The following is a 23,576-nucleotide window of genomic DNA, read 5'->3' on the forward strand; positions in this document are numbered from 1 at the left end:
CACCCTTCCTGTAACACACTGCACTCAAGCTTGACGTGGCAATGCAGAAGAGAACGGGCAGAAAGAATGTCTAAACTCAGAATTCTACCTCCAGGCCAGGCGGCCACCAGGGGCCAGGTTCCCCTTAGTTTACGCATGTCAGTGTATCACCAGACCCGTCCCACAGCAATCCTACTGAATTCCACATCAGATTTCCCCCAGCGCATTGCTGGCTGGGAGTCTCCCCACTGCGACGACTCCAGAATACAAACACCGAAGCCGCACAAGCAGCAGATACCGTCAAACGTCACGAGGAAAGGAGAAGCGAAAAAACGACAATGCAGTTGCACAGTTTTTTTACTGAACGGCAAAACGTTTTGGTCATACAGCGATACTGCGTTAGCAAGACCAAGAATCTCTTGGGGGCCGTGTGTCCCATCCAGCGACTACGCCCCCTTCTGCAGATGCAAGCTGTGCTTTTTCCTCTCCCCCCCCCCTTTTTTTTTTTTTTTTTTTTGGTGCTGCAGCTCACACGAGACCTTTTCCTGTTTTCTCACGGCGGCCCTAGACAGCTGCAGCGGCTGAAGAGGTGAGCGGATCAAGCGGAAAAGGGACACGCACGGCGACCCAACGGAAGCCAGCAAGGCTTGCTTCCAAAGAAAGGGGCTTCCGATGGTGGGAATTGGAACAGAACCCTAAGAATTGTGCTCCGAGGAGGTCCAGGGAGGTCAGGCAGCCACTGTAATTCATGATAAAGCCCAATTTAGCCAAGGACGGCTTCCAATCCACGACGTCTTCTGAAAAACCCTACGGACTGCCTTTATTCTTGCCTACGTGCCAGAGCTTACAGGACATCTAGCTCAAAGAAGAAGAAGAAAGCAATAAGCTGTCTTTTCATTTGGCCACCCACCTATGGATATTCACCGTCTGACCTTGCGAACCAGGGATTTCATACGAAGGCCTGGGTCACCCACGGCCGACCCCAAAGGAATCTTCCAAAGGCTACAGCCAAGCACACGAGGCATCCAACGCCAAACTCACACAGAGTGGGACAGACAGTCCACAGATCCCATGTGGTAATGCATGATGCTTCAGTCCCACCCGGATGTAGTCCCTGGGAAGTCTGAACATAACTCTTCGGTCCCACGGGGGAAATGAAATCCAAATTTTGCCACCAAACCGACACCTTTGCCATTTGAAAAGCAGACAGGGACCAAAACGAGAAAAGGAAGAAAAAAGACCCTCGTTCACCTAAACTTTTACACCAGCTAGAAATCATCAAGCCAACCGGACAGCGGCCACCTTTGTCTCTCAAGAGGCCACCGGGTAGCCCGTCCTGGGTTTTGTTTCTGGAAGGCGAGGCCGCTCTGTGACTGCACCGGCCCGCTGACCAAGAGAGGCCTAAGGGCGGTTCGCTTTGGCTCAGCCCAGGTGGACGAGGACCATCACGGTGGTGTAACCGTGCAGCAGGTCATCCTTGATGTTGTTGCACTCCCGGAGGATAAAATTCCCAGTCACGATTCGGTCGCACCCGATCTCCCCGTGTCCGAAGAAGCCGAAGAGCGGGACGCTGGGGAAGAACTTGCGGAAGGCGTCCGCCTCCAGGTTCTGCTTGGTTTTGTAATGCTGGTATCCCCGCCCGACGCAGGCGAACATGAAGCCGACCGTGTTGCGCTCGGGGATGCTCGCGGCCTTGAGGCGCTGCATTGCCGCTTCCGCCGTCTTCTCGTCGACGACGTCCTGGTCTAAGAGGATGGCGGCGCTCTGGATTTGGGGCCCGCTAAACGTCAAGCCGACAACGCCGCAGGATTCGGCGGGCTGACTGTGGCTGGGGAGAGAGAAGCCGCGTGTTGGAAAGCTTTTTTCTTCCCTAGTACTGGCAAGGCTAAATCCATTCTACAAAGCAAGAAAAGGAATATGGGTCGCCATTAACCCATGAAGACGAGTGGGGGACGATTATAGGACCCTAAGCACTGAACTCAAGCTGCGTGGCCAAGCAGCTGACAGAGCAGTTGCCAAGCCAACAGAAAGGTCCCCAATCTGCTCGGCACTGCGCGTCCTTGGGGCCAGACCACCTTAACTGGCCGTGCCGTCCGACGGAGAGAGCAGATAAGAGCTCTCAGCACAACCCCAAAGCACCAAGCTCACCCTCCGCCATTGACACCGAAGTCACCCAAAGGGATTTCGTCCGGGTTGACTTCAGCATCCCTCTTGCGGGCCAGCTTGGCACATCCAGCGAGGCGCCCAGCCCACCCTGCTCAAGGATACCCACTTCTCAGACATCAGAGACGTAAAGCTGTCCACGTGCCCGCCGGCCAGGATGATACTTTTCTCGTTCAAGCGGTTGACGATCTGGTGCAGAAACCGCGTGGCCCCCGCGCTCCAGGTGTTGTACCCAAACAGGAGAACCACTCTGAGATCCGGGTTGTTCTTCAGACCTGGTTGGGAAGGGCAGGAGGAGGGGGAGGAGGGGGGAGGAGAAGGGAGGAATTCTCATGTCATGTTGCCTTTTAAGCAGGAAGGTCACGCTGAGCGAGAGGTCCTCCTAACCCCATCAAGTCTGGTAACATTTTAGCTTTACTTGCCTGCTTCAGCAAATTGATTCTCATCGATAACCTTGGACTTTGGGTCTTTAAAAAAGTGGAAGGTCTGAATCTTCACGCCATCCATCTTGGGGAACAGTAACGCAAAGCCTGCTTCGCCATCTTCAATTTCCAGAGGCCGTCCGCCACGACTTCCTGTCGGGGTGACTGGAAAGGGAAAATCCATTCTATGGCAAACTTTATTTTTAAGATCTTTGGCGCTTCTAGCATGCCCCTCAATCCTGGCATGCCAAAAAAAAAAAAACCAAAACACACGAAACACCCCGTCACTGCTCTGTCATGTTTATCTAATTACTTCAAAATGAAATTCCTTTATAGTAAATGTTTTTTTTTAACATCTCCCTTTTGGCTAGCTGAATGAAGTGACACAGAAGTACCACCCTATGAGGATATCTTTTCAATAATTGAGCAGCAGGAATGTTTAAAACTGGTTCATACCAGGTGCTCTGGAACACTGGCCTTGGGTGACCCCATCTGATTATACAGGAGCTTTGTTTGAATGAGACTCATTCCTTCACCAGCAAAACTTTCATATTTATGTCACGTTTTGGTCTTTCTGTAAAAGAGGGGAAGGAGCAGCCCCAGAACGCAGTGGGCGCCAGGGCATTTTCTCACCTACAATCCCGGGAGTCGCCAATCCAAGGACTTGGCATCGGGTGGGCAGTAACTTTTCCAAAGCGCTGGCTGTTTCTTTGCTGTTTCTTTTTCGAGCTGCAATGGAATACACAATGATCTGTACCTCAACTGCATCCGTTCCTGGGCCAGTGAGAACCGGTCACAGCGATCCGTGCCTTCGTTACATCCCGACTGGACTACTGAGATGCACTCTCCTTGGGGCTCCCATTCAAGAGCATTCAGAAGCTGCAGCTGCTGCAGAATGACTGCTAGCCAGGGCCAGCTATCAGGACCATGTCCCCAATGCTACAGAAATGACCGAACCACCCCAAGCCCAATTCAGTTTGCTGGCTTTGTCCTTTCAAGCCCTCCTGACTTGGAAACAAGGTACCCGGAGGACTGTCTTTTCCCAGATGTTCCTGCCAGGAAATTGAGGTCATGGGGAGAGGCCATTCTAACTGTCCCAACAATTAAAGGGGGTTGTTTGCTTCATGCACAAGGGAGAGCCTTTTTGGTGGCAGCCCCATAATTATGGAACAACCTCCCCAGGTAGTTATGCCTGGCCTTCTCCTTGTGGATCTTTGAGAGGCTTTATTTTAGGAATGCATCTTGATTTAGTTATTATTACTGGCAGTCTTAATGGAAGGTTTTAATCTGTGATTTTTATACATTTTATAATTGTCTCACTGGTCTCACGATGGCTCTGCTTGTGTCTTGGGGTCCGATAACCACATGAATGCCTTGCCAAATTCTTATGGGGGTGCTCACCTTTCTTTCGCCCACGGCAGTATTCGACGTAGCCACTGAACGTCTCTGTATCCGCTATATAGAACACCGTTTGGGGCAGCACCTGGACTTTCTGCAAGAATAAAAGAGGGGGGGAGCCAAGCACAACAGACCAGGTGGGTGGGTGGGTGCACATTCACAAGCCTCTCTTTCAGAGAAAAAACAAACATTAGGTATGTGCATTGGGTACATGCATCATGCATTGCTATACCTCAAAACATCCCTGCATTTTCTTAGGCTGTACCATTCGCTGGTTAACTAGGTTCTCTAACACTAGTGGAAATTCCTCTTCCACACACACACTATACCTGTCTTCAAGAATCAAAAGAGCTCTTTTAGTTTACTGGCAAGCTTATATTAAAAAGCCCAAGTGAAACTGTTAAAAGTTAAATTCAAGTGCGTAGCCGTATTAATCTGAAGCAGCACAACAAAACAAAGAGTCCAGTGGCACCTTTAAGACCAACAAAGATTTATTCAAGGCATGAGCTTTTTGAGTGCAAGGCATGAGCTTTTTGAGTGCAAGCACGCTTCCTCAGGCTAAGAACTTCATTAAAAGTTACCCAGTTATTTAAGAATCAAACAAAAAGGCCACCTTGGGCAATGCCTAAAGCGACCGGATACTTCCAAATAGGCTCCGATATGGCTCATACACTTACTTCAAGCTCCTCTTCCAATTCATGGACCAGAGCGTGATTGCTGGATAAGCCTGGTTCATGTGTAGAGACCCAGGCGAAACTCTGCCGGGTCCTCAGCAACCGACGGGAACATTCTCTCCATAACCGGCACACGCTGAAAGGCAAAGGAAGCAGCACCACCGTCAACAGGGAGGCCCGGAAAGCACTTTTTGTGTTTAGATGCATCACTAGTGCTATCTGACTGTGATCCATGCAATCGGGTAGGCCAGTGGACCCTATACAGCTGTGTGTGTGTGTTTTGGATGAGAAACAGGAGCCAAACTCAAGCTGCCCAGCAAGAAAGCAGCAAGAGGAGACGCTAAGCGACAATCTCCGTCCTCCACTTGTCCTTTTTGCTACCAGACACGACCAGCAACTGGGCTTCCTGTTCCTCTTCCTAGTTTTGAACCTCTCCCAGCCTTTGGGCTTGAAAAGGCTTTTCACAACTCCCACCGTCAGCGTCTCCAAGGGACTTTTGGCGGAACTCCTTTACAGAGCTTGGGGGGGGGGGCTAGGGTTGCACCCACCCCCGCCACCCATGGGAGCTAGGGTTGCCAGCTCCAGGCTGGAGAACCTCCGGGAGATTTGGGGGTGGAGCCTGGGGCGGGCAGGGGCCGCAGTGGGGGTGCAATGCCCTAGACCAGGGGTAGTCAACCTGTGGTCCTCCAGATGTCCATGGACTACAATTCCCATGAGCCCTTGCCAGAAAACGCTGGCAGGGGCTCATGGGAATTGTAGTCCGTGGACGTCTGGAGGACCACATGTTGACTACCCCTGCCCTAGACTAGAGCATTCCCCCTCCGCGGTCTGCAGAGGAGCTGCAATCCCGGGGGTCCCCAGGCCCCACCTGGAGGGTGGCACCCCCCCCGGGGTCCGAGGCCCCGAAGCCCCCCCGCCGGCGCCCGCCCCTTCCCTCACCAGGCCGCCCGCAGGAGGGCTTTGGTGGGCAGGCAGGCCAGGACGCGCTCCACCACCTCGGCCAGGTTGCTCAGCACGTAGAAGGCCTTCGGGTCGGGCTCCGGGGCCGCCGCCGCCGCCGCCGCCGCCGCCATCTCGGGTCCCGCCAGGCCTCGCCCGTCGCCTAGCAACCCGCCGAGGCCAAAGGTCGAATCCGGAAGCCCGGGCGCGCTCCGAGTGCGTCACCTGGGGCGGAAGGCTAGAGGCGGGACTTCCGGCCCAGTCCTCATTGGCCCGGGCGTTGCCTTTTAACGCCTCTCAAGCCGGGGGGGGGGGGAGAAAGAAAAAAAAACAGGTGGCTTTGGACCGGAAGTGGGCCGGTCTCTAGGGGCCCAGCGACATGGCCGGCCAGAGCGACCCAAAGGACCACTTCCGGCTGAAATTGACGTATAGGCTTTTGCTGGCGGTTGTGGGGGTGACTCGAAGGGTCAGTTTCAAATGCCAGACCCGAATCAAGCCGAAAGGGGGGTTGCCAACCCCCAGGGGGTGGCTGGAGATTTGGCATTCCAGCTCCTCCCCTGCCTGCAGGGTCCCCTGGAAGGAATGGCTGCTTTGGAAGGGGGACTCTGGCATTATATGCCGCTGAGGACCCCCCCTGCCCCAAACCCCACCCACTCCTGGCTCCACCTCCAAAGTCTCCAGGGCTTTCCTAAACCAGAGATGGCCACCTTAGCTGGGGGGTGGGGGGAGGATGAAAGAAAGGGAGCCAGGCTGAGTTTGGGGATGATTGGCAAGGAATGTTCTCCCTGCACCACAATTACCCCATCCCTGGCCCAGGTCATCTTCTGTGCTCCTTTACTGGCCCCCTTCCCCATATCCGTTGAGGAACAACCGCTGGGGGAATGACAGCTCTGCTGATCTTCCTTCACGCTTTGCACAGTGGTTAAGAGCAAGGGAAAAAAGAATCTGCCCGATGGCTTAATCAAATAGTTTTAGAAATATGAGAGCCTCTGTTATCTCTTTATTATAATTTCCACCCGGACTCAGCCCAAACGATGTCTAGATGGTTTTCCGTTTTCTATTCAATATCTATCATCAGTGGCAGTAATGGGTCTTCCACACACACATTTATAAAAATTATATTTTGTTCAGGAATAAGATTTCTACCTGCTTTGGATTAATATTTCAAGAACCTTGCCAATACAACAGCAAGGGGGGGTAGCATTATGTAAAGATGCCCAGCCCCTAAGCAGCTAACTCCACCCTTTATATATATGATTAAACATTAAATGTAGAGCACATGATAAAAATAAATCTAGTCAGCAAGTCCTTCATCTTCACCAGTGCCAAGAAAAATGCTACACTCCAAGCGGTCGAAAGCCAACTTACACAGACATAACCGATCAGAAACAGAATTCTTAAAATGGTTCTTTATTCATAAACTTGATGCAAGTTTATAGATTACTGTATACCACCAAATAATTCTGCCGTGAAAAAAGTGAAACTAAAAAAAAAGCATAGCAAAGAATGTACCTGTTGTTTTGCTAGTCCATTAGAATATTAAAGAACCGAATAATGTATTTCTTTTTTTAAAGGCGGTCGCCTCAGGTTTACAGAATTCGGCCTTTGCCTTAACTGGATTTTATGCGACTGAACGCGTATAACCAGGAAAAGCGGAGGGGCCGGGAAGTCGTCTACAAATGTTCCGATAAACACCGATAACCATTCCACCGGGCCAGATCTGTGTATTTTGTTCTTCCAAGTGGAAAAGAAAACCAAGCACAAACGGACGGAACGCCTGAAGCCCCTTGGGCACCAATACCCGTGACATTTTTCAAGAAGGGGCAGAGAGAAGAGACAACTCTGGACTTTAAAAAAGTGCTTTTACCTTTAATTCGATTCCTGCAAACAGAAAAAAAATTACCAAAGCCCCAACCCTGATTTTATGAGTTTTTTTTAAAAGGTAAGGCAAGGAGATACATACAGGTAGTTGCCGACCCAGATTCATTTCCTAAAAGGAACAACAATACCTATTAGTTTTGCGACAAAACCACAGGCGCGACCGTCAAATCAAGAGACTCCTTGTCGGTTTTCTTCTGCATCTCGATTTCAGCCGAGCGCTTGAGAAGTTTGTGGATTCTACGAAGGATTGCAACGACCCGTCACGACAGAACTGAGTGACTACGCAAAAGGTGTCCAAGTACTTAAATCACTTCAAGCTTTAGAACCTAGGGTCTCCTTCCTGCCGTGAAGGAGACGGGAGCCAAAGAGCAGAAGTGCCTGTCTAAAAAAAAAAAAAAAAATTGATGCCCCAGTGGAGTCGACTAGTCAAAAAGTTTTTATCGGCACAGACTGGCTTTGCTTTAAAACGGTTCAGACATCCAACGAGCAGCTCTTCCCAGTCCGTCATCCTCGACACAGCCATGGTGGGAAAGAAAAAGTGTCATGACTTCAACGTACAGTCTTCCTATCCATCAGGCGATTTGGCAATGCTACAGCTGCTTTTGATTTTAGGCCGGAGGGAAGGGAAAAAAAAGGGGCATGACGTTTGACAAGGCCCAGGAGTCCGGTGGATGGGGAAGCTCTGTAACAGATCCCTAAACTAAGCTTGTTAAACTTAGTCGGCTGTGAATAAAATATATTGCATTTCTCTGCTATCGGGAGAAAAAAAAGTGCATACAAAATTATGGGGGGCAGGAAGCCACCCACTGACTGATGTCTCTGTAAGCCTTGTTCTGAAGAATCTCGCCCTTAAAAATCGAAAAAGAAAAAAGGAGAGACGATCGGCCCCTTCGTAAGGCATAATCCACCGGGCCGAGAACAGCAAACTCTTCGGTCCAAGATACTCAGCGGGAGGCGCAGAATCGTACAACTGTTAACTTACACTGGAAGCATCAACTGATTACCTGACTATTATCTATTAGCTAGAATCTTCAGTATGGCTGTTTAAGGGCATTCGTAGCTTGAGTCTGGGTTGGAAAGGGACACCTTTTTCCGCCAGCGTTGGTCCAAGGGACGCCAAGTCCGCACGGTTAGCCATCTTCTTTCGGAGGCGTGAACCAGCCTGCGGGGGAGAGAAAGGGTCAGTGGGCTGTGGGAGTCCAGAAGCAATGACCAAGGCCCGTTCTTTTCTCAAGAGGTGGCCGTACCACTAAACAAAACAGATGCGGTACCAACACTTTGAGCGCCCAATTTCACGCTCGGAAGTGCTCGTGCGACTAGATTTGAATGGCTTGTGGGAGGTTCATGCCCTAGTTAGGCATCGACCCCTCCAAAACTGTCTGGGTGACCTGGACATGATGGACTAATGTTGGTTTGGACCAATGAGGGTGCCTCAGAGATGCAGAATCGGGTTCAAAAATCCAATTCCCAACTGGAAAAGATCACGTCATGACAAGAGGGGTTCCCAAAAAATTGGTTTTCTGCGCCACACCAAGATAAGCACGACAATTCCTGGACGTCCCGTTTTGCCTTTTTGTTATTTAAATCAAACTTTACATTTTCATATTGTCGAAACATCCAAAACAGTTTTTTTTTTAAAAAAAGATACTCAAGGGTACAGTTATCTATATGGTGTACTGGCCACTGTTGGAAAAAAGGACGTTTTTATTCTCCCTTCCCTTGTCTAACACGGCGGAATCAAATTTGCCTTCTTTCATGCAAAAACCACACCACTCAGTGCCAAAAAGTTACAGAGAGCCGGCAGAAGGGGCAAAAACGCATCATGCCGAATACTGTAGTAAAGATGAAACCCATCATGTAGAAGCAAAACGAATTTTGAAATTCCAAATGCTGAATATATATTGACCCCAACAGAAGTAAGTGCTGTTGTGTTTTATAGTGTTTTAAAAATTATAAACAAGTGGGTATCAGGGGGACATGCTTTCGTTTACGTGCACCCTGCATACCGGGATTTTAAAAAATATATACCAAATTGGTTTTCTTCACATTTCCACTTTGTTTTCTAACAAATACATACGTACAACCCCCAAAAAACAACCCACTTTCATCTTGCTGGCCTGTTCATCAGTCACTGTGTCAGCTGATTCATCTACGGATTAAGATTTGGCAGGGACCCAGTGAATATTTATGTTGGAAGAATAAGGAATACTTATCGTCACGGATGTCCCAGAGCCTGGGTGCAGACACTGCAAGCCCCGGACTACAGAAAGGCGTGAAAATTATATTATACACCAGTTTGGTTCATGTAGCGTGCAAAGACCGTGAGCACGGCAGCTTTAAAGAGAATTTAGGTTGGTTGGTTCTAGCTTTTCCCCCCGGAGGGGTGGTCTCTCTCGCCTTGTAATGTTGATACTTACAAAACTACGGGTTTTATCACACCAAACATACATACCATACATACCATTTTTCTCATGTAACTGTACTAGAGATTTATAGGACTGTTGTGCTCTCGCTAGGTTATATTGGTTCTGGAAGGAAGAGAGAGAGAGAGAGAATTTAATTCCTATACTGCCCCACCCCCTATAGGCGCTGGGCAGCTCGCGACAGGAAAACGTTCGACAAAGTCAGGGCCACTATTAAAATTACAATAAAATACGCTATCATTGTGATCGATGTCCTTGCCTGGATTGGTTATTTCTCGTTGCTTTACGTAATTCACGTTATACGCCAATAAAGGTCTCTGAATCTGAACCTACAATTTGAACCTCCCAACTCTTCCCCCTACCCACTTCATGCCCCCCGCCAGCTACCCCAGACTAAAGATGGCATCAGACAGGGGGAGCCGATCCCCCAGAAGTAATCGGTCCATGCTTACAGGCAGGGCAGTAAATTAACATACAGCGTCATGAAAACAGATTCTGGAGATCGATAAGAACAGCGATGTGGACCCTGCTGTGTTTCCCTGGGAATTCAGTCCTCCTGGAACTGAATCCAAACCAACAGTTTGCTATTCCTATTTCTCTGGAGGCCAAGACAAACAAACAAACAAACAAACCCTACAGTGGTCACTGCAGTCAAGATCACCGTAGCTACCTTATTTGCTCCAAACTGGACCCTGGCTTTGCCTTTGACCAGCGTGGCGTTGATTTGCATGATGACCGATTCCGTGGAGTAGGCGCTGCTCCAGCCCTGGAAGGGAAGCGAAAGGAGAGAAGCTCCAGCACGGGATGGTGCTCGTGGGGTGGCAGAATAGGGTGCCCCCAAAACGGATTTCCTCTTGGCCAGTTCACACGCCTTTGAACGGATGCCCCTGCTTCCGTTCACGCTCTGGAGCAGACCTGTTTATTTTTAGGGCAGGGGTTGCCAAACTGCGGCTCTCTGGATGTCCGTGGACTACAATTACCAGTACTGGCAGGGGCTCGTGGTAATTGTAGTCCACGGACATCCAGAGAGCCGCAGTTTGGCCATGCCTGTATCTAGGGCAAAGGGTCTCTGGCCTTCTTAAAGCCTGTGGGCACCTTCTGAATTGTGACAAAGGGCAGTGAGAGCAGTGACAAAATGGATGCCTTAGTGGGTGGAGTTGGGGACACAGAGGAGGCCCAAGGGCAGGGGAGAAGAGGGCCGATTTTTTAAAAACACGCCAGAAGGAACACTGAGGGAATATACAACTGGCAGCCCCCTAATTCCCTGGTGCTCTGGTCCGCTTGAAGGACGAGAGGGAGAGGATTTGGGCGTCCTCAGCCTGACCCCCCCCCCCAGTCCTGCAGGAGCAAACGGTTTAGGGCAAGAGTCTGTCTCTGCGTTCACCTGCTTAGTAAGGAGTTCCATGCATAACGCGCCTCCACCGAGCACGTACCTGCAAGACAGGAAAAAAAGCAAGCTGAGGATATGGCAAAAAAAAAATAATTCAGCCTTCTGTATAAATCGCCATGCCAAGTGGAGACTCTACCACGGAGTCAGAGCCCTTCTCCATGGTTCTCACTGTGTGAAGCAGGATGCAGGACTAGATGGACCTTCACTGGTCTGACCCAGCAGGGCCCTTCTGATGTTCTTAGGAAGGCCTCGGCCTCTCTGCCCTGTTGCTGGCCCTCCAGATGAACTGGCTGGCCCCTGTGTGAGATAGGGGGCTACACTGGATGGACCCCTGGTCTGACCCAGCAGGGATCTTCTGATGTTCTTAGGAAGGCCTCAGCCTCTCTGCCCTGTTGCTGGCCCTCCAGAGGAACTGGCTGGCCTCTGTCTGAGATAGGAAGCTACATTAGAGGGGCCCTCGCTGGTCTGACCCAGCAGGGCTCTTCTGATGTTCTTATAGTCAAACAAAGCATCAATTGGAACAAACCTCCCCACAGTGCATAGAACTCTCCACAAAGCACTTCCCTCGTGGATCAATAATAGGATGTTCTTTTCATCTCAGTGAATGAGTTCAGGACCATCACAAAATTGACTACGTACTAGCAGGGAATCATAAAACCCCGTTTGCAAAAACCTGATGTTTCGGCTGGACCGTAACGCTCAAAGCCCATCCTCCCTGATTTTCTTGGCGGGGACCAACTTACCCGCCAGTAAGCACAGGGGAAATCACTCGCACAAACGGAGGGTCAAAGGGGAAATTATCCTGAAAAAAGGGAGCAGATGCAAGATTTTAGGAACTTCGGAGACTTGTTCTTCGGTGGGCTCATTCTGGAAATAGAATCCCATAGACCAGGGGTAGTCAAACTGCGGCCCTCCAGATGTCCGTGGACTACAATTCCCAGGAGCCCCTGCCAGCATTCGCTGGCAGGGGCTCCTGGGAATTGTAGTCCGCGGACATCTGGAGGGCCGCAGTTTGACTACCCCTGCCATAGACCCTTTCCCCCCAATCTCTGGAATGAATTCCAACATGGCGCCAACATGGATCGGCTCCACAAATCCTGCAGGAAGACCTCTACCCGCCCCGTTGACCTGCTCCTCCTTACCTTAAAAGCGAAGTTGAGTAAAATATATTCTATGCCTTCTTTTTCTTTTAAGACTTGAAGATCGCCATGCAGCGGGCTGTCGGGATCAACCCTGGACGCCGTGGCAAAGGAAAGAGGGAAAAGGAGAACACGGGAGTCAGCCGGGTAAGACTTCTGAGAGGTGGACGCCATTTTGAACGGCGTGGGCAATAGCACTGCGACCACATTGAGATTTTCTTCGCCGACGCTGCCACCAAAAAGCCCCTCTTGGGGGCGACCGAGCGCTCCTCCCCTTCTTCCAAGGCTAAGGATACTACATCCTCTAAGCCAACATGCAGCGCCATGCTCGGGAGCATGGAAACGAGACAACGAGCAGCCCTATCTGTACACCTGTTCATCGTTAAAGCCAGATTCGGGATTATTTGGGGCGGGCCACTTACTTGAGAAGCTTTACGTGCCATTCGTACAAGCTGTCGTTCACCAGCTCCACAGAATAAATCCCTGTGGAAACAGGGACATGGATTAGGAGGGGGCCCGTCCATTAGACATGCTGTCCCGCGTCACTCCGGCACGGAGGAGAGGAGGGTACAGGATCCCACGAAAGGCTCACAATTATTCTGTCTGCTAGGTGGCCACAACATTCGGGCACAAATGCCGTTACAGAATTGGATGCTCGGCTTGGCGGAGCTGGAGTCACGGAGGTTATCACAAACCCCCCTGGGGTTTATCACAAACTCCCTGGCGAAACAGGGAGAACTCAGGGTAAGGAGGCCGATACATGGGAAATCACAGTTCAAGTCTGTTCTAAGATTTCTTTTTCTAAAGCAGCAAAAGAAGAAGAGTTGGATTCTATACCCCACTTCTCAGAGCCGCTTCCCTTTCTCTCCCCACAACAGGTGCCCGGTGAGGCTGGGAGAGCTCAGGGAGAACTGTGACTGGCCCCAAGGTCACCCAGCTGGCTGCGCGTGGACGAGGAGTGGCGAATCAGATTCGAGCCACGCTGGCTACACTGCTATGCTAACCAACCTGGGGATTCCTCCTGCTACAGCTCTCTAGGTCTGTCAATCTCCTCCTTTACTAAAGCAACCTCTGATATCAGGGTTTGAGTGATACCAAGGTCTAACGGTGGTGACGCCAGAAGACGCCCTCGCCTTTCTGCAGCTGCTCTCTTCCCAGCGCACTCCGGTTGATAAATGGCCATTGCTAAGTCCGTGCGTACACGTCCCTCTCTCTTCTGTGGGATTAGCGGCCTTCCAAAAAACCCAGGGCTATAGATAGCTGAAACCCTGGTAGCAATTAAGAACAAGCTTCTTAGACGGGTATTCCCCATAGCAGTATTTAGAGTACCCTTCCTGACTGGGAGAGCGACAGGAGATAGCCCCAGTTCAAGGCCCAGAGGGGCTGGTGGCTTCTAGGACAGGGGGGTGGGAGGGGGTGGCTGTCACATTACCAATGAGTTCTAACAGAACAAGCAGTAATGGTGACAGTGTTAATATTGCAGCTACTTAGCAATACAGTGACTTGTCTTGAATGCCTGTCCTCTAAATGCGGGCTGAGCTTGTCACAGCCCTGATAGTGCTCTTCCGGTAGAGCCGTTCTCTTAGAGCTCTCTCAGCTGCGCCTGCCTCACAGGGGGTCTACTGTGGGGAGAGGAAGGGAAGGCGATTGCCAGCCGCTTTGAGACTCCTTCGGGTAGAGAAAAGTGGGGTATAAAAGCCAACTCTTCTTCATACTCCCCCCCCCCTTCACGATGCCGGACGAGCTGGCCGTTTGAAACAGGGAAAGAACTTTTTTAGATCAGGCTGCGCTCTCTCCTGAAGGCGAATTGCGTCTACCTGAATAAACATCAGTTTATTTTTGGAAATCTCCGCCTGGGGAGATTTATTTCCTGCACTCCAGGGGCCCTGCTTCGACGACTGGGCAAAACTCGGTTCAGCAAATCCCCCAAACAGAACAACACCCATGAGATTTCACGCGGCTACAGGAGCCTAGACCCTAGAAACATGCGTGCCAACAAGGATGGCACAACCTTTCCGCCATCCCCGAACGGTCCGACTGCACACCTGTCTTGTAGCTCGGTGAACGGTAAATATCCCGGAGTTCTTTCATGAGTCGATCCGACGCCTGTACAGACCCCGATATCGCACCCTGCAGGCAAACAGAAGGAAAAGGATGGGTTCTGCACAGAAGCCCCCGAAAGCTGCGCAAATAATCACTAGCATGACTGCCCAGCAGCTGAATGCCGGGTTTAGGTGCGGAAGCGACCAGCCTCACCCGAGACCCGCTTACGTTGAGGTGGTCCTGCCTCTGATTCTTCCGGATCTTCTCCAAGATGGCCAGGTTCTCCTTCTCGATGCCGTCGTCCTCCGACTTCTTCCCGTCCGCCGGCTCTTCCTTCATGTCGTAATGATCCAGGTCGATGTCCTGGAGGGCCAAGGGGACGCCCCGGTTCAAGGTCCCACACCACACTGAGAGCCCTTGGCAGAAATCCCGAGGGGCCCAAAACGCACGTCCCGGTGAAAGGCCCTTAGGGTGCCTCGTTTTGTTTTATGCCCCGTCTTTCTGCCCACCCCAGAGCTGCCAAGACGGGTGACGATTTGAAACTCGTTCTCAAGCCGTGAAGATAAACCCCCTCCTCTAAACCCGATCTCATTAAAAGAATTTGGCGGAAGACGTGCGCCCGGCCCCTTTTCCGGAGACGGAGTTAGGCGAGTCCGAAGCGGCTACGGAGACGCTCGCAGGCCAGCCCACCCCCCTCCCCTTGCCCGGTGCTCTTTTCCCCACACGTACTTCACCCATATCTTCCTCCTCCTCTTCCTCCGATGTGACCTCTTCGGTCGTGCCATTCTAGAAAACAAGAAAATAAAATAGCTCATTCAGCAGGCTCCTTTCCTTGCTTCCTGGAAGGACAGGAAACCAGCGGCCAACTGAGAGGCTTGCAGGGGAGCGGGGAGGAAGCCTGCAGACACACTGAGGTTGCTTCTGATTAGAAAATGTCTTTTCCTCCCCTACCACTACTCCTACCTCTACCCGTACCCCGGTACTTACCTGGCCCGCCGGCAGTGGCTGGTCGAGCATTTCGACATCCGGATGCTGGGGGAGGTTGTAGAGTCTGCAGAGGTCGCATATCAACCGCTTAAGTTGCTGGAGAAGCTACAAAACAAGCAGAGACAGAGTCAAGGGTGTTTGCGTGGGGCGGCTTTTGTAATCGGACGAAGCGCCGGGGGTGGACGAAAGAAAACCAAGCGGCACCGAATCCGGGCAAAGGGGCCTGGGATAAAACCCCCAGGTTTTTAAGGAGAGGAGAGCAATGCACGCCGCGTGGGGAAAAGTGGAAAATAAATAAAGTCGGGGAAAGGAAACCAGTGTCAATCCTGAAGCACAAATTTAGAGTCCAGTGGAGCCTTTTGAGAGCTTTATTCAAGGGATGAGCTTCTGTGAACATGCTGGCCTCTTCTGAGCAAGGATGATCTTTAGGGAAAAGGAAAAAAGGAGGCAAAGAGGCAGATGGGTCTTCGGGTTACCAGTTAGCTGAGCTTGGCGTGTGCAGGAGCGAAAGATCAACAACAGCTGGGCGTACGGAAGCAACCTGGCCACACCTGGGCACACCTGAGCACCTGTTGGCAGCCGGCTTGCTTTCTCCCGCTCCTCGACACCCTGCCCTGCCCTTGGCTCCGAGGAAGCTATTTTTAGCCAGCAGAACCCACAGCTGCCCTCTCAGTCCCTCTCCCTGCCGGAAAGTGGCTTCCCCTGGATGTGTGGAGGGACGACATCTGTCACAGGAATGCACAGACTTCGGCTTAAGGGGAGCACATGGCAATTACTGGGCTCGTTAAAAAGAAATGAAGGCGGCATCCAGGCAGGGTTGCCTAGCAGCCCCGAGGACGGCTTCTGCCCGGGAAGGAGCCCTCCCTTCGGACCGTCAGGCGAAACGTCAAGGTGGGATACGTGGCGATTTCAGAGCAGTGGGCTGGGAGGACATTGAGTGCAGCCCTGAGCCCTGGGGAGTCCACCGAGGATGGGAAGCCACCAAGGAAATACACAGAGGCAGGGAAGGACATGCCGCCTCTGTTTGCCTCTTGCCTTGGAAACCCTACCCAGCCGTCGGACGTCAGCTGCTACCGAACGGCGCCTTGCCCACCCACAAGCCCACGGATTCCCATCTCCTGAGCAACCTTCCCCACAGATCCTTGCCGGGATGACGACGGTGGGATGCTAATCCTCCGCGAAAGATTACGAGAACGGGACACGCCCTGGCCCAGGCGAGCCTGATCTCGCAGGACAGTTCTCTTACAGCTCTCTTTCTCCCCAAGAGAGGTGTCTGTTGGGGGAAGGGGAAGGTGTGAGTGGCTTTGGGCAGTGAAAAGCCAGGTATAAAACCCAACTCCTGCTTCTCCTTCTCCTTCTTCTTCTGGACCCATCAAGGCAAAAGGTCCTTTTCGGAGAAACGGGGTGGGGGGGTTGTGGTTTACAAAACTGGGACTCGGCTAGGAAAAATTCCGGAAGGATAAAAGTGACCCGCCTTCCGACCGCTTACCAGCGTATTGCTCTTCTTGATATCCTCTAGGCGCTCCAAGACCGAGGTCAGGTTGGGGTCATCGGACTCCACAAACCAGATGGGCGAGGAAGAGGGGTAAGACTCCTGGTCAGGAAACAGAAGGAGGACATTGGAGCAGAGATTGTAAGACGTTCCGACAAACGTCGTTTCCCGTCGCGGGTGTTTTCCGGCAAAACCGGTTCCCCTCTTGCTTTCCCTTTGTGGCCTCCCCGCTGAACAGACCAATGAGGAAACAGGCAGAAATAGGGCTCCCTTCATCAGATACAAATGGAGAAGAAATTGAGTCCTTCTATCTTAACCAGAGGCGGGAGGGGAGCTTAGACTCTCAAAAGCTTAGACCAGGGGTTGTCAAACGGCGGCCCTCCAGATGTCCATGGACTACAATTCCCATGAGCCTCAGGCTTAGACCCTGGAATTTTGGGGAGTCTCTAAGGCGCTCCTGGACTCGAACCTAACACAGCAGAAGAGAGGGCGAATTCCTCTTGGAGGTTTTCCTTTTAAACGCTCAGTGTGCTTTTCCTGCCACACTGAGGAGATGATGCATGAGCACAATCCAGCCATGCTCCGCTATTTCCTCGGCCATATGGGTGAAACCCGCCTTGCAGGCTACGGCTGCCAAGTATTTTTCGCTCCCTCCGCCTGCTTTAACAAACAGCAGATGGAAGGAGCAGCCCGGGGGGGGGGATCTGGGATGGGGGAAGCCTCCAACAGCAGAACCCCCCCCCCATTAAAAGCAAGGGCTTCCTTCACAGAGAAAGCCATGCGAGGGGCAGGGATTCCTAATCAGGGTTCGCAGGAGGTCCCCGGGGGTTCTGCGTCCTTTCCCAGAGGTTACGACGGCCGCTGACATTACTGGACGTCCCAGGAGCCCCCTTCCCTGTTGCTCTACAGGCCTCGTCTCTTTCTCCCCCATGGAAACGATAAATGATCAATTGATTGATTGATAGGCTGGTTCCTGTGTCTTAGTCCTGTGTCCACTTCTATGAAGGGGCAGGTCAGCCCTTCTGGGGTCCCCCAAAGCCTGAAAAATATTCCAGGGATTCTTCCACAGTTAAAAAGGTTGAAAGAGGCCAGGCTAGGACAAAGCCCATAGAATCACAGAATTGGAAGGGACCCCCCAGGGTCATCTAGTCTAACCCCGCCTGCAGAATGCCGGGAATTCACAACTCACTGCCCACCCGCATTGACCCCAATTCCATGGCCTGATGACGCCCCGACCCCCCTACCAGTGGGCTAACCGTAACACACACTTATATTTTGAGATAACGTCGCAAGAGCTAGATTGACGGATGAGTGACAGGGACCATGAGCCTATAAATAAAAATATAAATAAATAAATTCCTCAGTTGCCTCGGTGAAATCCTCTATTTTGTATGCGAAATCCCTACAGCTTACGAAAGCTAATGTCGAACTCTGTAGTCTGATCTGCTGACCTTCTGTTTACCATCTCCACCACTGTGTCCACCAGATAGATAGATAGATAGATAGATAGATAGATAGATAGATAGATAGATAGATAGATAGATAGATAGATAGATAGATAGATGGATAGATGGATAGATGGATAGATGGATAGATGGATAGATGGATAGATGGATAGATGGATGGATGGATGGATGGATGGATGGATGGATGGATGGATGGATAGATGGATGGATGGATGGATGGATGGATGGATGGATAGATAGATGGATAGATGGATAGATAGATGGATGTTTTATTTGAGGCAGCTTGACCCCTGCAGCACTAACAGTATATTTTGGGTGGAGTTCCTCTCCCCTTTCACTTGCTTGTTTGTTTTTTTGCATCTTAATTGGTACATAAAATATCCACGCCAACTCTCACATGCAGTGGCGCGGTGCAGAAGCCGGACTGAAAGGGATGTGCATGGCCGCGGCCAATTCCTCCCCCAAAAGAGGCTCCCCTGCAGTTAATTTCGGTCTCCGCCAAACAGCGGTGAACAAATGCAGGGGTCTTGGGCAGGGAAGACAATCCCGGTGGGACATAGGCCTAGAACCTCTAACCCACACGGTCAACGCAGATACAAATACCTCCGCTCTCTCCTTCTGCCCCTTAATCGAATGTCAATATCTCTTATTTCGACGGCGGGAGGGAAAGAAATTAGAGCAGTAAATAACTGCGAGATAATTATGCTCCCGTCAGCCTCTCTTTACATGCTCAAGGACCGGATCGAACGGCCTCAGGGTCTTCTCCCTTCACGGCGTGCGTTGGTGGCGCAGGGTCAAGCTGTGACGGCCCATCGCCGCGTCCTCGAAAACCCCCGTATTGACGCACACGGAAACGCAGAGCGGCCGAACCGTGCCCAGCGGCATACGGCGATGCCCTTAATGTGCTGGCACGGCCGATTTAGATTAGAGAGCGCGTCCTGTTTCGTGCAGGAGAACAGCAAACGACAAGAAGAACGCTTCTGTGCTTGGGGAGGGTTGTTCCAGGCGGCTGGACAGAGGCTTATCCTGGATGCTTGAGGCTGATCCTGCCTTGAGCAAGGGGTGGGACTAGATGGCCTCTATGGCCCCTTCTCACTCTAGGATTCTACACTCATGCGGCAAGCGTGTGGTAAAGTGTGCCAGCCTGGTGTGGAGGTTGAGACCGGCTGCGTCTAATCTGGAGAGCTGGGTTTGATTCTCTGTTCCTCCTCTACATGCAGGCAGCTAAGGGGGGGTCTTGTCAGAGCTGTTCTCACAGAGCAGTTCTGTCCAAGCTCTCTCGGCCCCACCTACTCCGCAGGGTGCCTGTTGTGTGCGAGTAGCCCAAGAGGTTGAGGTGCCGTCCGCCCAGGACGTAAGAAAAGGGTCGAGATTTAGCCCCAACGCGGCTCTGAGCACAGCCAGGATCTCGGAAGTGTGGGGGAAAACCCATTTGCTTTGTCACTAGCCGCTGAAACGTGCGATATTTCTCAACTCCGTGCTTAGTTTCTTTACGCAGCTGAGACAGGCCCTCCTTGAGCTCCGCTGAAGAAATCGGATGGGAAGCTTTGCCCCTTGCTACACCCGGCCGAGAAACAGGGCTTAACAGGTTTAAGGGAAGAGAGGACGAAGAAAAAGAGGAAGAAGGAGAAGAGTTGGGTCTTATACCCCGCTTTTCCCTGCCCGAAGGAGTTTCAAAGCGGTTTACAATCCCTTCCTCTCCCCACAACAGACACCATGTTTTCAAGCAAAAATATTTATATTTATTATTATTATTATATGCCCTGGGTAATGCCAGGCATTTTCTGCCAGGCCAGAATGGCTCAGGGTCTTGGAGTCTTGCCTTCTTCTGGGCATCTTACACCGCAAAAGGAGGAGCTAATTGTGAATGTCTTGCACTGTACAGGGGTTGGGCTAGATGACCTCTAAGGAGGCTCCGTTAAAAGAACCAAATCTTTAGGGGGGAAACGGGCAAGTTTGCTTTCGGTGCAAAGGGGTGGCCGAATTTGACACATCCAAGAGGAATTATGTAGAACAGTAGGCTTAAAAGCATAATAAAAAATACCAAACGTAAGCGCAAAACAGAAGTTTAAAAGGTCAGCCTGTAAAGTCACAGCTCTCATCCCAGCGATCCGTCTGCAATCCACCTCAAGAAAACCCAAAGTTACACCTGCAAGCTGCAACCCAATGAGTTTGGGGTGTCACCGCTTCTCCACGTATCCCCCCAGGGAAGGAAAACCCCAGAATCAAGCAAAAGCTGACTGCCATAACACCCTGCAAGCTACCTCTTCCAGTAACTGTGCCCCAAATAATCCTAAAACTAGAACGACAACCCTCCAGAGTAGCCCTCTCCAATTCGGGCCCTTAATTCACGGCAACCTCCGTGACTCCCTGTTAGGGGAGGGGGACCCCCAGGACTGGAAACCCCGTGCCCCACCGGTGCTGAATGTTAGCCCAGCCCAATTTGACTGGAGTCGCCTGGGGAACCCTACCCCCAACCCTGTGCTAAGCCTGGCCCAAAGGGACCGGGCCTGCAACCCCAAGCTGACCTTGGGGTCGCCCCCCTCCACGACAATCACAGCCCCCTCTCCTACTCCTATAGAACTGCTGTGAGTCAGCTTGCTGGGAGTGGTGGTATATAAATGCAATAAATGCAATAAATACATTAAAGCCTGGGGTCGACCCAGCCCCTGGGGGAGCCCCCCTCCATGACAACAACAACAACAACAACAACAACAACGACAACAACAACAACAACAACACAGACTCCCTTACTCCGTGGCAAGGGAAGAGGGGAGATACCCAGCAAGGGACACCCATGCCCCACCCCTGGGGTCGATCCAGCCTCAAATGACCCAGCTTACCCCGGGTGTAGCCACACTCCCTGACCCCCACCCCCACCACAGCCCCCTCCCTCCCTGCCAAGGAAAGAGGGGAGATACCTAGCATGCAGCACCTCTGGGGTCAACCCAGCCCCAAATGACCCAGCTTACCCCGGGGGTAGCCACCCTCCCTGACCCCCACCACACCACCCTCCCTCCCTCCCTGGCAAAGAAAGAGGGGGGATACCCCATAGTAGCCCCCTGCCCCACCCTTGGGGTCAACCCAGCCCCAAATGACCCAGCCTACCCCGGGGGGAACCACCCTCCCTGAGCCCTCACCCCCACCCCAGCCCCCTCCCTCCCTCCCTGCCAAGGAAAGAGGGGAGACACCAATCAAGGGACGCCCATGCCCCCACCGCTGCTGCAAGCCCCCCAACCCCGGGGTCAACCCAACCCAAGGGCCCCCTCCCTCCAGGGCAAGGGAAGAGGGGGGATGCCCCATAGGAACCCAGCCCAAAGGGGCCCTCCCTCCCTCCTTGGAGGGGGAAGAGGGGAGACACCCAGCAAGGGACGCCCATGCCCCCACCGCTGCTGCAAGCCCCCCAACCCTGGGGTCAACCCAACCCAAAGGCCCCCTCCCTCCCTCCCTGCGGGGCTCACGGTGATGTTGCAGTGGATGGCGAGGGGCTGCGGGGGCTGGCTCTGGGGGTCGCGGGGGGCGCGGCGGGCCACGAAGAGGCCGTGCAGCTCGTCGGGCTTCCAGGAGACGACGCGGAAGCGCTCGTGGTCGGCGCCGAAGATGGAGGCCACCAGCCGCAGCTCGGCCCTCAGCCCCGCCGCCGCAGACATCCTCCGCGCATCGCCCCGCACCGGCCCCCGCAGCACCACGCGCCGCTAGGCCAGGCCCGGCCCGGCCCCGGGGAGGGAAGGAGGGAAGGGGATGGGCTGCGCTGGGCCGGCCCCCGCTTCCGCCCTCCGTCCCGCCCAGCCGGCAGGCAGGAGCTGCAAGGGAAGCCGCGGGAAGGGCCTTTCGCACGTGCAACCGCGACACGGGAGGCCTGCAGGAGGGAGGGACAGCCCCGCACAGGGGTCCTCACGTGCAGCTTGACTCGGGAGTCCGGGAGGAGGGAGAGCCCCCGGAAGGCGGAAGGCGGTTCTCACGTGCAGCTTGACTCGAGAGCCCGGGAGGGGCTTTCTCGTGTGCAGCTTGACTCGGGAGTCCTGGAGGAGGGAGAGCCCGGGAGGGGATTCCTCACGTGCAGCTTGACTCGGGAGAACCCGGAAGCGGCTTTCTTGCAGCTCGACTGAGAGGGGAGATCCTTACGGGGAGGGGGTTTCATACGTGCAGCTTGGGTGGGGAGGGAAGGAGAGGGGAGAGCCGGGGTCTGTATTGCAAGACGGCACGAGACTCGGAACAAACAAGTTTCACACCTCTTCACAGGACACCCTTTAGCCTTGCTTTGGTTTTGTTTTGTTTTGTTTCCTGGGTCATCTGGTTAATTTCCCAGCCCTTTGGTGCTATATGCTGCTGAGGTTCCTGTCCAAACCCCACCATTCCCAGATCTCCAGGAATTCCCCAATTGGCAGCTGGCAGCCCTGGGCAAGATCCTGGATGCCTAATTCCTCTGGCCTGTGAATCGTTTTGCCGCCTTTAATATTTATGTATTAAATATATAAATACCCTCCGGTGGCCTCTCTGCTCTGTTCTTGGCCCTCCAGAGGAACTGGTTGGCCCCAGGGTGAGGCAGGAGGCTGGACTGGATGGACCCCTAGTCTGATCCAGCAGGATGTTTGTATCTTTTCCTTCTTCCTTTGCCCCGAAATATAGATATGGAAGCATTTCTTCCTTTATTAGAAGGTAAAATAGTAGATCTAACTCTTTTCACTGCAAGGTTTTATGCATCTGTGATAGATTCTCGCGGGCATTCAACTGGTGGTTTGTAGCTTTCCCCCGTTATGTTAGCAATCTACTTAGAAATATTAATATGAAGTAGAAAGAAAGCCACACTCCCGTGTACTCTTCAAACAACGCCCCTATGCTCTTTGCTGTATTCCGTTTTATAATGTTGTTAATGTTATGACCGTGTTAATGTCACTGTTATCCCCGCATTGTTACAAATGGATCATTCTTGTTTCGTGTAAACCGCCCCGAGCCTTCGGGGAGGGCAGTATATAAATACAGTAATAAATAAATAGATAAACAAATAAATATACACTTCCTCGCGAGTTTGTATGGCTTACTAAAAGGCTTTTGAGTGAGTTAGAAGAACATTTTTTCCGGAACTATTTCCACTGGTTTATTTTCTTTCTTTCCTGAAAGCTTCATTTCACTCATAAGACTTCTTCGGCCTTTCAGAAGGAACGCAGCAGAATGGAGAC

General features: G+C 52.2%; 2 protein-coding genes across 4 annotated transcripts; both read right to left on the reverse strand.

Moving 5' to 3' along the window:
- Positions 1-318: 318 nt before the first annotated feature.
- FBXO22 (F-box protein 22) lies at positions 319-5,829 on the reverse strand. Its single transcript, XM_077317269.1, has 7 exons — positions 5,576-5,829; positions 4,640-4,772; positions 3,966-4,056; positions 3,198-3,293; positions 2,565-2,729; positions 2,252-2,417; positions 319-1,807 (listed from the first exon to the last, which is right to left on the reverse strand). Exons 1-7 carry the CDS (start codon positions 5,707-5,709, stop codon positions 1,402-1,404), a joined length of 1,191 nt encoding a protein of 396 aa, XP_077173384.1. The 5' UTR covers positions 5,710-5,829; the 3' UTR covers positions 319-1,401.
- A 1,594-nt stretch (positions 5,830-7,423) lies between these two features.
- On the reverse strand, positions 7,424-22,235 carry UBE2Q2 (ubiquitin conjugating enzyme E2 Q2). Of its 3 annotated transcripts, none has more exons than XM_077317394.1 (13): positions 21,858-22,230; positions 16,928-17,032; positions 15,439-15,543; positions 15,181-15,237; positions 14,680-14,814; positions 14,454-14,538; positions 12,831-12,891; positions 12,412-12,502; positions 12,013-12,071; positions 11,264-11,312; positions 10,550-10,645; positions 9,909-9,984; positions 7,424-8,618 (listed from the first exon to the last, which is right to left on the reverse strand). In XM_077317394.1, exons 1-13 carry the CDS (start codon positions 22,044-22,046, stop codon positions 8,587-8,589), a joined length of 1,140 nt encoding a protein of 379 aa, XP_077173509.1. In that variant the 5' UTR covers positions 22,047-22,230; the 3' UTR covers positions 7,424-8,586. The 3 variants fall into 3 exon arrangements, with proteins under 3 accessions (XP_077173509.1, XP_077173510.1, XP_077173508.1); XM_077317395.1 differs by having other exon boundaries at positions 9,918-9,984; positions 21,858-22,220; XM_077317393.1 differs by having other exon boundaries at positions 7,424-9,984; positions 21,858-22,235.
- Positions 22,236-23,576: the final 1,341 nt, after the last annotated feature.

The sequence above is a fragment of the Paroedura picta genome, chromosome 18 (genome assembly GCF_049243985.1).
Source record: "Paroedura picta isolate Pp20150507F chromosome 18, Ppicta_v3.0, whole genome shotgun sequence".
In the NCBI taxonomy this organism is placed as follows: Eukaryota; Metazoa; Chordata; class Lepidosauria; order Squamata; family Gekkonidae; genus Paroedura; species Paroedura picta.